This window comes from Gracilinanus agilis, chromosome 2, assembly GCF_016433145.1.
Source record: "Gracilinanus agilis isolate LMUSP501 chromosome 2, AgileGrace, whole genome shotgun sequence".
Classification (NCBI taxonomy): Eukaryota; Metazoa; Chordata; class Mammalia; order Didelphimorphia; family Didelphidae; genus Gracilinanus; species Gracilinanus agilis.
In genome coordinates this window covers 275,151,537-275,167,715 of record NC_058131.1, presented here as the reverse complement: position 1 = coordinate 275,167,715, position 16,179 = coordinate 275,151,537, and the positions used below count along the sequence as shown (strand labels likewise).

Here is a 16,179-nt window from a genome sequence, read left to right as displayed (position 1 = left end):
CCCCCTGCTGGGAGTAAGGGAAGTTTCTGTGTACCCCAAATGACACCAATATCCAATCGGGGAATCACTCATTTCTTCTTGAGGGGACAATATGCCTTCAACCCCTCAATCCTGACACTTCAGGGGTCCCCTGTTTTCCAAGGGGATCCCCATTTTGTCTCCCAGTAAATAGGGGTGGCAGTGAGGGAGGAGGGGGTCTTTCCACTCCTTACTTGCAGGTCCACAACTATACTCCCAATCCTCCTAAACACCCCCCTTTTTACACCCATCAGGAAATCACAGGTCCAGACCAAAAAAAAAAAAGTTCCCACAAAGCAGGAAACTCCAAATGACCTAATAAGACAGAACATTCTTTCAGATTATCTGATACTTTACCAGGGGGCCAAAACAAATAGTTCAGCCCAGGGGAGAAGAGAAACAAGAAGAAAGGGCGGGTAAGGGCTGATTTTCCTGGTCTTTATAAATTCAAGCAGTCTTTGGTGGCTAGAGACAAAGGTACCAAGAAGTGATTAGAGTCTTGAGGGTGAAGAGCCTGTTCTAGTCATGGGGAGAGTTGTCTGGCTCATTGTGTTTTTGTGCTTTTTGACCTTCACTACTACAGAGTCTGACCAATGTCCAGGTGAGTAAGATTCCCAGAGATAGTCTTAAGGCTCTAGACCTGAAATTCCTTCTGGAATCTAGTCCTAAGGAACATGGAAACCCATTCTTCTCAATAGTTTCTTGCTCTTTCTCTTATTTCCTTTAGAACAGTGGTTCCCAAACATTTTTGGCCTACTGCCCCCTTTCCAAAAAAATATTACTTAGCCCCCTGGAAATTAATTTTTTAAAATTTTAATAGCAATTAATAGGAAAGATAAATGCACCTGTGGCCATCATTGCTCCCCTGGATTGCTGCAGCACCCACCAGGGGACAGTAGCACCCACTTTGGGAATCGCTGCTCTAGAACCTTATATTATCTGAGGAAGGAGACCTCTTCTCTCCATTAGCATCTTACAGATCTTTCCCCTTTCCCAGAACTCCTATGTGCAGATAGAACATTAGACTTTGAGTCAGGAAGATCTGTACAAATCCTGCCTAGGCACTTACTCTGTGTGACTCTGGGCAGGTCACTTAACCTCTTTATTCCTCAATTTACTCATATGTAAAATCGGGATAACAACAATAATAATAACGGCTACCTCCCAGGATTGTTGTGAAGATTAAGAGATATTATCTGTAAAGTGTTTTTGCAAACTTTAAAGCACTATATGAAGGCAAGTTAGTATTAATATATAGTTGTTTAAAGATATCTTTAGGAGGATATATATGTACATGTGTTTATGTGTATGTGTGTGTATATATATATATGTATGTATATAAATATATATGTATATAAATGCCTGCAAGTTTCATTAGAAAGTGCTGTGAGTCAGGAAGCTTAGGTAATAGTCCTCCTAGCACTGTCATTGGTTCTCTTTGGAGCAGGAGTTGTACTTCCCAGCTCCTCTCTCAAGACAATAAAAATTTTCCTTCTTGGACTTTGTGAAGCACTTAGTTGGGAACTCTTCAAGGAACTTATCCTAGAATTTTGTGTATTCTCTAGTAGTCATTTTCAGTCTTCTAGATAGTCCTGGAAGGGCAGAGAATTTGTCTTATCTAAACTTTGTGTCTTTCTCAGTGCCTAGGACAGTGCTCCATATTCATCCGGTTTACAGTAATTGACACTTACAGAGCAAACACTTTTATATATGTGATTATTGTATTGTAATGTAAATTATATGTGGGCATACATAAACATATATGTGATAGCCATGTGATCCTTTGGGAGATGGCTATTATCATCTCAATTTATAGTTGAGGAAATTGAGACTCAGAAAGGTTAACTGACTTGCCCAAGGTTGTGTAGCTGGTGTCAAAGGTGGGATTTGAATTGGGCTTCTCTAGACTCTAGGCAGATAAAATATACCATGTTGCTTCTCATACCATGATATCCCTCTGTTACATCACCTCTTTGAGACTATTTTTTTTTGTATGTAAAAGTGAAAATTATATGTATTGGGAATGCTGACAAAGTGATCACTCCTCAAGGCTCTCCTAGAAAGATTATTACCTGCCCTAAAACTGAATGGATGGTTTTGACCACTTGATACTTCCTGTATACACTGTGATAGCCACCCAACTTTCTTCTCCCCCTATCCAATGTTCATTACTATTTTTCTTTGTTTTCATAAGAACCTCCGAGGATTCCTTCCTGCAATCTCCAATCCTAAGGTGTAGGGGTTCTTGTCCCAGATCCATGATTCGTTCCCTGTGCGACGTGATCGACTTCACTTTTTTCTTCTTCTGTAAAATGGGGTAGGGTAGAGTTTATTAAAGCCCCTCTCAAGTCAAATCTCTTTTTTTTATTCCAAAAGTTTCCATGGCTGAGTGTCCACTCTTAATCCTCCTCCTTCCCCCACTCAAGTTGTTTAGGATCATTGGCAAGGATTGCCTGCTCTCTAGATAATGACAATCAGACTGAGCTCTGACTGAGAGTGAAAATTTGTTCATTAACAAACATTACCTTTTTCTGTAAGTTAAGAATAAATTTTCATCTTCTTAGGCTTAACATCATAAAAAAAAACATTTCCCACAGTTACCTGGATCCAATTTATGAAGATTAGGCTTGACTTTTGGTCCCTTCTGCTAACTGCCCTCTGAGTTCTATAAACCCTTTGAAAAATATGGTGTATGCGTGGGGGTTCATGTGTGTTTATATGTCTTTCACATCCTACAGATGTAAAGATTTTGGGTCTTGGGGAATCTGACAAGATTGCTGTACTCCAAGGCTGCCCAGGACTTCCTGGACCCCCTGGTCCCAAAGGAGAAGCTGGCTCTGATGGAAAGAGAGGTATGTTCCATACCCTATAGGGGCATAGGATTTTGTTGATAATGGGGTGGAAGTGGTCACAGATCACTGACTCACTTGACGAGAGTTATAAAGCTGAGGTTCGTAGGCCATAAGCTATAGGTCTTGGCATGTTAGCTAGAGTAAATAAGGATCTTTCAAAAGTCCTTTTAGGAAATAAGTCTGTATTTTAGCATATATCACCAGAAGATCTAGGTTCTAATCTTGGCTCCACTGCTGGCCTCCTGTGGGACTTTGAGTAAATCACTTCATTTAATTTCTTTCAGCTTCAATTTCCTTGTCAAATGGATATACCTCCCCAAAATGGCCACTTTGTATGTTGAGCTTTGCTGAAAATTCCCAGACTGGATATGATAACTTTCACTTGTCTGAACTCAGAATCTTCACTGCTTCTATCCTTTAACTGTAATTATTAGTGCCATTGTCTTATCTCACTAATTCATGGGAAGATCTGAGAGGAGAAACACCATGTTTTATTCATTTTTGTATGCTCCACACTTTAGAGATGCATATTAAATACTCTGTTGATAGATTACAAATACAAATACATCACTACCAATATGTTCATAACCATTAATAATTTAATTAATAATAAATATTTTTGTCAGTCAGTTGCACCCAAGTCTAAGCCAGTTTCAGTTTCTAAGATACTAAAGGTCCTCTGCTCTTCTCTACCCCTATCCAAAAAGCAAAGTTGATGATAGCCGTCCGTTTACTTGTCTGAGGTTTTGAAACTTAGTGACCTGACCACTGCCACAGGCTGGCCTCAAAGCCAGGTCTTCCAGGCTCTAAGGCCATCACACAGCCTCACTCCCCATTCACCTACAATCTGTGGTTCTCAGCCCACGTTTGGCTCCTGGAAAACTATTTAGAACAAATAATAATATTCTAAGGATAAGAAATATTTCATTAGTCCTAATAGAAAATAGACTTTGAAAGGACCATATGAATGAATAGTACATGCTTAGGTTATGAGTTCATGTCTTAACCTATTAACCCAGAGAGCTAGGTCTTGATCTAAGCTAATATTTGTAGTAATGATAATAGTAGTAATCACAGCAATAGCAGCAGTAACAGTAACAATAGTAGTAGGGATAGTAATAGTAGTAGTGGTGATGCTAATAGTAATCATAATAGTTATACTAGTATTAGTAGTGATTATAATAATAGGAATCATAAAAGTAGTGGTAGTAGTCATAATTATGGAAGTAGTGGTATGGATAATGGTAATAGTATTGGTAATAGTAATGGTGATAGGAGCAAGAGTAATAGTAGTCATGGTCATAATTGTAATAGTAACAGTAGGAATAATAGTAGTAATCATAAAAGTGATAGTAATAGAAATAATAGGAGTGGTAATAGTAATGGTGGTAGGAGCAAGAGTAATAGTAGCAGTAATAATCATAATAGTAATAGCAGTAGTGATAATGTAATCATAACAGAAATAGTAGCAGTAATAGCAGTGATCAGAATAATGATAGTAGCAGTAGTAGTAATAGTAATATTTAATACTAATAGTAACTGTAGTAGGAATCATAACGGTATAATCGTGATGGTGGGAGCGGCAATAGGAACAGAGGTAGTAGACATCATAAAATAGTAGCATCAGTAGTAATAGTAGTAATGATAATGATTAATTAAATAAAATGATAGCTTACAGTTTATAGAACCCTTTACCTACACAATCATCTAATCCTCACAACAACTCTGTGAAGTAGTTCGTGTGAGTGTTTTATCCCAGCTCATGGCATAAGAGAGGCAGCTTCAAAGTCAAGAATCTTTGGATTCATGTCCTGCCTCTGACGCTGATACCTGCTTTGTGACCCTGGGCAAGTCACTCAACCTCAATGCATCCCCAGGGAAGTCTCTAGCACCAGAAATTGCCAGGGTAGCTGCAGAAAGGGAGTTTCTTGATGTGAAGTTTTTTTTTTTATCCCAGTGCAATCATAGGTCTGGTCAGAAAACAAAGGAACCATCTGAGGTTCAGAGAGATACCCATGACTTATCCAAAGGCACACAAATAGAAAATGAAAGAATAAGGATCTGGATCTGGTCTTTTAGGCTAAAAATTCCAGTGTTGAAGAATTAAAATTGTACTAGACTCTGTCTCAGGTTGTAAGTGCAATAGGAATTCCAGGAATGGGGAAGTCAGAGTGGGCTGGTTTGATAAAAGGTGGCCATAATACAGAGGAAAAAGCACTTGCTTTAAAGTCTGAAGATGTGGAATCAAATCTCATCTCTGAAGACTCTGACCTATGTGACTCCGAATGAATGATTTAACCTTTTGAGCCTAATCAAATAAAGACCAGTTACAAAATGGAGTTGGTTTGGTGTGAGAGTGTAGAGAATAACTAGATTCTATCTCATAAATACTGACTCCATCTTGGGCTGTCAAATATATTATTCTCCATCTTGTTGTTTTTCTGGAAATCATCAATGGGAAACTAGATAGTACAAATGAGCTTTTGTTTCATAAATACAAGCAGATGCAATTAATCTTCTCAAGTCTGGGAAGGGAAAGATCTTAAAACTTACTTGTGTCCCTCCCAACTTGCCTTTCCCCCAATTAGAAATCAGATTGCCTAATTTTGCATCTTGACATAGCCTGTTAATTGTTTTATTTTAATTATTCTTATTTGATTGTTTTTAGTATGTAAAAATCTAACTCATGTTGGGGTTTTTGGAATGATGAAGGGTCTGTTGACCCATTTATTATGCCTAATTTGCTAATAAATTATATAGCTCAGATTGTGTTTATTCAGTTATTTTAATTTATCTACTATAGGGCCTTTGTTTCCTTACCTGTAAAAGAAAGGGAGGAGAGTGGTACTAGATGACTTCTGAGGTCCCTTTCTAGCTCTAAATTTATGAACCTATCTATGATCTAGGAAGTATGGGGAGGTCAGGGAGGGTGTGTGTGTGTTAGGGAGTCAGTGAATTTCATGCAAAATGTTGGATTTTATTATCACCATTCCCATTCTCTTTGGTGTCTATAGGGGAGAGAGGCCTCCCTGGAGTGCCTGGGAAGGCAGGTCCCAAAGGTAAGTAATTAAAAGGAAATCAAAGAACTCCATGAATGGAACCTTCATGCCTTACTGGAATAAGAGCAGCCCCTGAGGTTTCATTTATTGGATTGCCCATTCTTCAAAAGTCAATTTCTACCATCAATCAGAAATCTCCCCCTAAATCCCATTTATAGACTCAAAGTAGTGTTGATGGCAGGAGTCACACTTACCAACCACTCATACTTTTTTGTGTGAATCTTAAAATGGTATTGGTACATGCGTTATTGTTACATATATTGACAGAACCCAAGGGTGGACGTGTATGTGTTTTGATTTTCAGCCAGCTAATTTTTTTCTTCATGTGTACAGGAGATGTTGGAGAAATTGATCCATGCAAGACAGGTGACTTTTCCTGATTCCTAGAACCCCATATGACTTTGGACCATGGTTTGGGTATTGAAAAATGGGGCCCCAAGTTGATGGGAGGGCTTGGTCAAAGGTCTTCTTGAAACCAGAGGCTTCTCTGACTCGAGGTCCAGGATAGTTTTAGCTTCCCCAGGTGCCAAGGTTCTTCCCCTCATCTATATCTTTATCAACAGCTTGTACAGTGTCTCAAAATTCTTGGTGCAGTTTTATGTCTAGCTAAGAGGGCATAAACTAAGACTTTTGAAATACCCTGTAATCTTGGAGAAAGGAGATGATATATTAAGGGAAAAAACCAACAACTCTTAAGACCATATAAGACCAGATAAAGGTATTCATGACAGACTGTGGTATTGTGAATGAAATCAGGAAGACCTTGGCTCAAGGCCTGTCTCTGACACATAGATGAAATGTGACCCTAGAGAAATCATGTCATTTTCCAGGCCTCTGGGAAACTCTCTAAGACTATATGAGTTTCATATCTGTACAGCTTGAGTTTCCTTATCAAGGGTTCCCTTCACTGATAAAAGTCTTAGGTCTAGTTCATAGGCATTAAAAATTAAGTGAAATGAAGCTAAGAGAGTTCTAGGAATTGATAAAGCAGCATGAACTTCATTAGTTGTAGAAGGATTGATGGAGAAGGTAGGGTTTGGGCTGAACCAACAAGCACTGGGAATTCAGTTTTTCCATTATCAAGGGACATGTGAGGTCTAATTTGCACTCACAAATAAGCATCTACCCTTGGTTGGTTTGGGATTTCTTCTGTCTCTTTTCTAGGAAGTAGAAATTGCCGTGAACTTTTCAGCAAAGGGAACACTCTGAGTGGCTGGTACACTCTCTTCCTCTCTAACTGTAAGCCTCTCACTGTGTTCTGCGACATGGACACTGATGGCGGGGGATGGATTGTGAGTATCAGCTCATTAGAGTTTAGTTGAATAACCCTGTGGAAAGGGGGAAAGGGCCCTGGGGAGGAACCATGGTGTAGCTCTGGGTCTGCTTACTGACTGCGTGACCTCAGAAAATTGCTCCAATTTTCTTCATCATCTACCAAATAGGGCGAAATCTAAGGCCCCTTCCAGAATTGACAGAGGATTTCTTTCTCCCACAGGTTTTCCAAAGAAGGATAGATGGTTCTGTGGATTTCTTTCGGGATTGGGCTACATACAAGAGAGGCTTTGGCAGTCAGCTGGGGGACTTCTGGATAGGAAATGAAAACCTTCATCTGTTGACAGTTCAAGGTGGGATTCTGGAGAAAGAGTGGTTTAGGTTTTTCCCCCAGATCACACTAGTCCTTGGTGCTGGTTCAGACCCAGCCTCAATTAATTCCTTCCCTGCTTTGCCTTCTCTGAAACAAATAAACAACACCCTGCTATGCACTCTGCTGGCCCTTCTCCTCCCCATTTCCCTGCCACCCCCCTCATCTATCCCGTAATATTTGTGTGCTGGAACTTGGAGAATACCAACATAAGGTAGAAGCTAGATACTTTAGAAGAGTCAGATCCCTACCCTGAAAGCAGTGGCATAAAAACCAAATTAAGCACCTACTATGTGCCAGCCAGGCAGCTAGATGGTACAATGGATAGGGTGCCAAGCCTGAATTCAGAAAGACTTATTTTCCCGAGTTTAAATCCTACCTCAGATCCTTACTACCTGTGTGAACCTGGGTAAGTCACTTAACCCAACTTTGCCTCAGTTTTCTCATCTGTAAAATGAACTGGACACGGAAATGGCAAACCATTCTAGTATCTTTGTCAAGAAAACTCTGAATGGGATCACAAAAAGTTGAACACACTTGAAAACAACTAAACAACAACAACAACAACAGCAAAATAGGCCAGGCACCGTGTTAATTGCTGAGGGTACAAAGAAAGAAGAAACGTTTTCCCTGCTCTCAAAGAGATTGCATGTAAATAGAAATAGAAAGAACACTATTCTTAGGGTCAGAAGACCTGGGTTTGAGTTCTGTATCTGGCATATAATCCTAAGCAGGTCACTTTACTCTTTGTACCTCAGTTTCCTTATCTGTAAAATATGAGGTAGGGAGAGTTACCCAATTAATGTACATTTATTTATTGTGAGGAAAAGTATTTTATTAAACCTTAAAGCACTATACAAATGTGAGTTATTAGTATATAGTCCTGCCTTTTCTTCCAACTCTTTCTCCCTTTTTACCTGAAAAGGCACCCAGGACCCTGAACTGTTCTAGACACTTCAGTCAGGGAGAAGTCTGATAAAATCATTCACACTGAGATGTCAATGACTTCACACTGTTATCTCTCAGGGAAATGATCATATTTTAAGGAGGGCCTGGGAAAGGACATCACTTAACCCGAAGGCATGAAGTTGGAATGATAAATTTTGGCCATTCGGTACAGTGCCCTGTGAAATTATTTTGGTGGTAAAGGCCTTCTTGGCATCCTTCACTTCAGAACAAAGTCATTCCTCTATTATGGAGGATAAGGACAAACCTTGAAAATTACCTGAATTCCAAAATTATAGCTGAGGAGCAACTAGACTCTGTTGGAGACATAGACAGACCTATCAGAATATTCCTGGGATCCTCTCCCTGTTCAGATATCTTTTTCCCAACTTTCTGCCCCTTTCCTCATTCCCCAACCCCAACTCAACAACTCACCCAACCATGTGGTATTAATTGCTACCTGAGAGCGTTGCTGTGAGGAGTATGTAATAACATATACATTGTTTGGCAAACCTTGAAGTACGTACTTTATAATCACTAACTAGTCAATATAGATGAGAAACCTGAAACCTAAAGGGGTAAAAAGTGACATGTCAAGTTCATGCCCGGGGCTGTCTTCCATCCTGTTGTGTTCTTTTCCACTGGTTGTCAGAAACCTCCATGGACAAGGAAGCAAATTTCCCTGTTTGCCTCCCTCAGGTGTTGATTGATCAAAAAGAAATACAAAGACTACTGATTCCTGTCTATATACTATGGGTCCCCTACCAAAGCTGGGGTATTGGGTAGATAGAACTCTAGTCCTGGATTTACCAGTCAATCTTGTGATTTATGAAAAACTAGTTAAAATCTTTTCAAACCTTCCTCTCATAGAAACCTCTGAGCTCCGGATCGATTTTAGTGACTTTGATGGCAATCGCTCCTTTGCCAAGTACAGGTCATTCCACATTGGCAGCGAAGAGGAAAACTACAAGCTCATCCTAGGAAACTTTGTAGAAGGTGATGCAGGTAGGTCAAAGAGGGTCCTGTCTTGGTCATGCAAGGTCAGTGGGACAGAAAGCAAAGAAGGAGAATCAGGAGATTGGTTGAAGCAGACATGTCACCTGATAAAGTTATAAAAGCTGGAAGGGGCTTTGGAACACAGGATGTCAGAGCTGGAAGGAGCTTTGGAACAAAGAATGTCAGGAGCTTTGGAACACAGGCTGGAAGGAGCTTTGGAACAAAGGATGTCAGGGATGGAAGAAGCTTTTGAACACAGGCTGGAAGGGGCTTTGGAACACAGGATGTCAGAGCTGGAAGGGGCTCTGGCACATAGGATGTCAGAGCTTTGGAACAAAGAATGTCAGGGATGGAAGGAGCTTTGGAACTCAGGATGCCAGAGCTGGAAGGAGGGATGGGGCTGAAAGGAGCTTTGGCACAGGATATCAAAGCTAGAAGAAACCTTAGAATAGAAAATGTCAGAGCTAGAAGGAACCTTTATAACTTAAAATGTCAGAGATGAAAGGAACACTAGACATCATCAAAGTTAAATTATTCATTTTATTTATGGGAAACTGAGGCTTGATGCATTTCTGTGGCTTAAGGGAACACTATAAGGTAAGGTTAGAAACATAGATTTGGGCCCATTTGGTAGAGGATCTTGAATGCTAAACTAAGGAGATTAACTCTTTCCACAGGTAAATTTGGTCTAAATTGTTCTCTTTGCAGGTGACTCACTGACTTACCATAACAACAACCCCTTCACGACCAAAGATCGAAACAATGGCCCGGATAAAGAAAACTGTGCCCTTCGCTACAAAGGAGGCTGGTGGTACAAACAATGCCACCTGTCTAACTTGAATGGCTTGTACTTGAGAGGCCCCCATGAGAGTTTTGCCAATGGAATAAACTGGAAAACAGGCAAAGGTTACAACTATTCCTACAAAATCTCTGAGATGAAGCTGAGGCCTATTTAGCTTAGACCAGGACATTTGCCACTGAAATTTTGGAGTACCTGAGGCAGCAGATTGTATCAGACTAGAAGGAAATAGCTAAAGCACTTAGCTCAGTTTCACAGCTCACTAACTATGTGATTTGGAACATGGAATTACCTAGCCTCAGTCTCCTCATCTAAAAAATGGCCTTCCAAGAAATATGTTAGGTAATGCTAACTGAGCAATAATATTAGCATTACCTAACATATTTCTTGGAAGGCCCAAAGAGAATACTTGTGAAATAGCATTGTCTGTAATAATGAGGCATATAAATAAGAGTTGTTTTTGATTTAATAGGGGGAAACATAAAGGGAGGGAAGAAGGGGGTCATATCCCTGTGGCCTACAAATAATGATATAAATTATTAAACTAACTTTTCAATCTTAAATAATATTCATGATTGATGAAAAGATGAAATAATAACAACTTCCGCCGATAGTGCTTACAATTGTGAAACTTTTATGGATTTAACTTTTATGAAGTACTTTTTCATGCATTATTTCAGCTACCTGAATAAGAAGGGAGGATAGGAATTATTTCTATCTGAGAGCTAGAACAGTGAATATAGAGTTGAACTTGGAGTTGGGAAGACTTGAGTTCAAGTCTTGCCTCAGTTATATATGAGTTAAGTAATTATGGCAAGACATTTGGCTTCACTTAGACTCAGTTTTCTCAGTTGCAAAATGGACATAATAATGGAACCTACCTCACAGAGTTATGGTGAGGTTTAAATGAGATAGCATGTACTACTAAGTATTCTGCAAACCTTGAACTAAAAAAAATGCTAACTGGCTATTATAAATAAGAAAACTGAAGTCCAGAGGAGTTCAAAGAAACCTACAAGGTCAAAGGGTAAAACAGTCCTGATCACCTTTCTTGGTCAGCAAGGGATACAAAAGATGCTCAACAGATGTCTCTATCCAGCCCCGACTACTACAAGTGCAGGATGTCACCACTGGGTCTACCAGCAAGCCTTGTGGCTTGGGAAGTGGCTGGGGAGTTCACTGTTGGCTGCTGCATTCTGCCAGACAGTCTATTTCCAGCCTGGAAAAGGTGCCACTTTTTACATCAAAACTGAGGTGGAAGTGAAAATTGCGAGTTTCACCCTTTCACTTCTTTGAATAGTCTTTTTTTCCTCCTGGTCCCGATTTGAACATTTTAATGAGTCTTGATGAAAGTTGAACTTGTCATGGAAAATGATTTTCATCATAGGTGTTCAGTGCTGGAAGAAATCCTAATTCAATCCCCTAATTTTATAGATGAGAAAATTGAGGCCCAAAGAGGTGGATTGATTGGCATAGTGGCTACACAGATATTCAGCAGCAGAATTTAAGTTTAATCCAACATGGTCCAACTACAAATCTAGTGTTCTTTTTCAGAAACCTCAGAAACTGGGGACAGCTGGGTGGCTCAGTGGATAGAAAGCCAATAAATGGTATTGATTCTAAGACAGAAGGTAAGGGTTGAAAAAATGCAATTGAGAAATGTTTTGGAACAGCTATAGTGGCTCAGTGGTTTGAAAACCAGGCCTAGAGATGGGACATCTTAGGTTCAAATCTGACTTCAGATTCTTCCTAGTTGTGGGACCCTGGGCAAATCACGTAACCCACATTGCCTAGCCCTTACTGTTCTACTGTTCTGCCTTGGAACAGATACTCAGTATCAATTCTAATAAAGAAGATTTGGGTTTTTAAAGAAAAAGAAAGAGAGAGAGGAGAGGAGGAAGGAAGGAAGGAAAAAAAGAAGGAAAGAAAGAACATGGATTTAGAATTGGAAGGTCATCTAAACTGGCTTCTTTATTCTATGAAGGAGTTCACCAAGGCCTAGAAACTTGCCCAAAGTCATATAGGTTTGAAGAACTGAGACTCTCCTGCTATCTGGCATGCTAAATGGCATAGCCTTATCCATGTGGAATTAGCTAGCCTAGACTATTGCCATTGTCCCCTAATTAGCCTTCCTGTCTTGTGTCTCCCTTCTTCATCTTGATGTCCCTGATTAAAAATGTTCCAGTTTCCCCCTTCCCAAAACACAAACATTTCCCTTTGGCCCTTAAAACCTTAGCAGTCTGGATTCTCTAGCCGCCTTACACATTAGGCCCCCTGTGCATAACATTGTTTCTCCTATTCCTACATAGGCCATTTTCCCTCTGCCTAGAATGTGCTCCCTTTCTCCCTCCACTTTTGTAGAGGCCTTAGTTCTCCTTGGAGCCCTGGTAATGTGAGGCTTCCTAAATAAAGCCTTTCTGATCCCCCAGTGGCTTGTCTTCCTTTCCCCAAATTACTTTGTATTTACTGGGCATATATTTTATATTTACTTAAGTGAGTAAATGGTGTTTCTCCAAATAAGATGTTGGTTCCTTGAAAAGAAGGGACTGTTTGTCTTTGCATGTCCATAGTAGCTCAAATACAATAGGAACTTAATAAATGTCTGTTGATGGAGGGATGGGGGGGGTGGAGTTTGAGGTGCATCAAAAAGCTTGACAATAAACATTTTTCCACAATGCCTGAATTTCCCCATTAATAGAGTGGTTCCTTTGGGCTGGGTTATTATCTCCAGAAGGCTCCAGGTAAAGTACCTGAAAGCAACTAGGTGATAAAATGCAAAGAAACGAGTATAAATCCAGCTTCAGACACTTACTAGCTGTGTTACCCTGGACAAGTCATATAACCTCTGTCTGCCTCAGTTTCCTCAACTATAAAATGGAGACAATAATAGCACCTATCTCAAAGGGTTGTTGGGAGGACCAAATTAAATAATTTCCAGAGAGCACTTAACATAGTACATGCCACATATGTGCTTGTTCTCTTCCCTCCTTGTTGCACAAATACTCAAATGTATATTTGATGTCATTATTTGGGAAGTTTCTCCCAGTGTTACAGTTGGAAAACCACCCATACCTGCCCATTCTGCTTTGACTCTTGTCCCTGCCCTCCCTATGATCACTACACAGGGGTGGTCAATGTGCTGGGGACCTGCTTTGACCTCCCTGATATTATTGAGCTACTAATAAAGGATTTTCCCCCTTAACCTGTCATCCCTTGCTCTTGTCATGGGACCAGCCCATCTTTTTCTTTTCCTGTGCCAGACAGTTCCTTGATGGCATGTTTTATTCCTAATTTTTTTTTTCTGAATTCCTTACTAGTTTTATGTCTAGCAGCCCGCTCATGCCCAGTGTGGGTTTTTCCATTGCTCTTGGCAAAATATTAACTTTTAATTCTTTGGAGATCATTATATTTCATGTCCTTCTGCCATACAGGTCATCAGTAGAATGTTGATATTAAAATATGAATCTTAGTTGTAATAGGAAATTTGGGACTGCCAACGAGCTCTACAATTTCAATCTGCCCCACTCTCTTCCTACTATTCAATTCTGAGCCCAGGTCATTGTCCATCTTTACCTTCTGTCCCAGATACATATCATATTGATGGATGTATAATAAGTTTTCCATAGAAAAACATGTTGAAATCTGGTCAATAGACATTTGTCATATATGTAGTCTTTCTCATATGGATAGATAGGCTATATTCCTTTAAGTGGTCAGAGATCTCTTCCAGAAAAATTTAGAATGTTCTAGGTATCAAGGAAATCAGAACATCATATGCAAACAGGAACATCTGGGGGAACTCATCATCCATGTAAACCCCTGAAGGCTCATTATCACATAATTTTTTTTTCAAATTTCCTTTTAATGGCTCAGGATATTTTAATAGAGGAAAGGATGACCTTAAGCCCAGGAAACCATGTAAGCATCTGAAAACTGGAAAACATCTTAGGAACCATATGGTCATCAGGTCATGAATTTAGAGATGGAAGGGTTCTCAAAAGCCATCTAGCCCAATCCTTTCATTTTAAAGATGAGGAGACTGAGGCCCACAAGAGGTTGTTACTTACCCAAGGTCACACAAGTAGTAAGTACAAAAGAGAAAATTTGAACCTAGGTCTTCTGTCTCTAGACCCAGTGTTCTTGGCAATGGACCACACAGTTCCCTATCCCTTAATGTTAGTTAGTCAACAAATGCTTACTTTGTGTCAGGGACTATGCATAGCTCTGGGGATAGAAATAAAGGTAAAAATATGATCCTTATCTTCAAGGAATTCATATGTGACAAGGAAGAAATAAAGCCTTAGATGAGGAAAGGGAAGAAAACCATTATAATCTGGGGAGGGAGGACCCTGAATATCCAGGCATAGAAAAGAATAATGAGACCTGAGAAGGGAAGGAAAATTATGAAAAGAGTGATGATGGAGCTACAAGAAACTGTTTAAAAATGTGGAGCCAAAGGGAATACTATGGAAAGATCCCTTTTCAGAGTATCAGGAGACTTCTAGTGTCATTATTCTGCCATTAATTAGCTGTGTGACCCTATGCAAGTCATTGCTCTCCCTGAAGCTCCTGAAGGATTGAGATCAGATAGAACCACTTTCAGTCATGTTGCCCACTTCCCTGTGTGTTCACTCTCTACACAAGCTGCTTTGTTCCAGTACAGGTGCCTTTTCTTAGCCCTTTCTACTTTCTCTTTATATATTGTCTTTCCCCATTAAAATGTAAAATCCTTGAGAATAGGGACTGTTTTGTTCTTGTTTTTGTCTATCATTCATCCATCTAGTCACTCATCTATCTATCCAGTCATCACTTATCTATCTACCCATCTATTATGTTATCTATGCATCCATACAACCATCATTCATCTATCATCTATATCAACCTACTTGTCTATGAATGTGTGTCTAGAGTGCCTCCCAACTGTGATATTCTATGTTCACTCTCTGTTCTAAGATCTCTTCCAACTCAAACATTTTATGATTCTAATTTAATATTTTGTCTCCAACCAATCCTTGGTCAATTTCAATAAACTCTGTCCTTTTGGGTTCCTCTCCTGAAACCTAATCTCAAAATGTCTTAGATGGAGGGAAAAGGGAAGATTTTATATAGGAAATGGTAACTGAACTGAGTCTTGAAGGAACCAAAGAAACCTGAAAGGTCAGGTTGAAGAAGGACTTAATTTAAGGCACTAACAATGACCTGTATAAATGTAGAAAGGGAATGAATGTTAAAAATAAATAATAATTTTTTAAATATAACTATGGAGTAACTAGATATAGCATAAATATGGTTCACTAGATAGAGATCTAGGCCTGGAGTTGGAAGGATCTAAGTTCAATTCTGGCCTTGGACACTTCATAGCTCTGTGACCCTGGGCAAGTCACTTAACCCTCATTGCTTTGCCCTTACTGCTTTTCTGCCTTGGAAACAATACTTATTATTGATTCTAAGACAGAAGATAGTGTTTAAAAAATGATGGCTTTTTTAGAGAAGAGGTCAATTCCAAAGGCAATGTGTTATATGGGACCTTCTTTATGCAATTTTCTAGAGTTTAAAAGGCAGAAGCAATATACAGTTCCCTGATTTTGAAAATATTCTATGATAAATGCTGTTACACATTTGATATTGTACGGTTAGGACAGCTAGGTGGTACAGAGGATAGAGCATATGGCCTGGAGTCGGGAAGTCCTGAGTTCAAATATGGTCCCAGACTCTTACTAGCTGTGGTCCCTTGGTAAGTCATTTAATCCAATTGGTCTCAGTTTCATTATATATAAAATGAGCTAGAGAAGGAAATGGAAAACCACTTCAATATCTTTGCAAGAAATCCTTAAATAGGATCATGAAGAGTTGGACACAATTAAAAAG

General features: G+C 39.5%; 1 protein-coding gene across 1 annotated transcript; it reads left to right on the top strand.

Moving 5' to 3' along the window:
- The first annotated feature begins 543 nt into the window (after positions 1-543).
- FCN2 (ficolin 2) lies at positions 544-10,468 on the top strand. The gene is made up of 8 exons (XM_044661281.1): positions 544-619; positions 2,757-2,870; positions 5,885-5,929; positions 6,263-6,295; positions 7,094-7,221; positions 7,425-7,554; positions 9,387-9,521; positions 10,221-10,468. The coding sequence occupies exons 1-8, from the start codon at positions 544-546 to the stop codon at positions 10,466-10,468; spliced, it is 909 nt and encodes a 302-aa protein (XP_044517216.1).
- Positions 10,469-16,179: the final 5,711 nt, after the last annotated feature.

Excerpts from the sequence above, each read along its gene's own strand:
- FCN2 (XM_044661281.1), top strand. The coding sequence starts at position 544 with ATGGGGAGAGTTGTCTGGCTCATTGTGTTTTTGTGCTTTTTGACCTTC. Across the intron at positions 2,871-5,884 it reads TGGCTCTGATGGAAAGAGAG|GGGAGAGAGGCCTCCCTGGA; the intron begins GTATGTTCCATA and ends TGGTGTCTATAG. Across the intron at positions 6,296-7,093 it reads AATTGATCCATGCAAGACAG|GAAGTAGAAATTGCCGTGAA; the intron begins GTGACTTTTCCT and ends TCTCTTTTCTAG.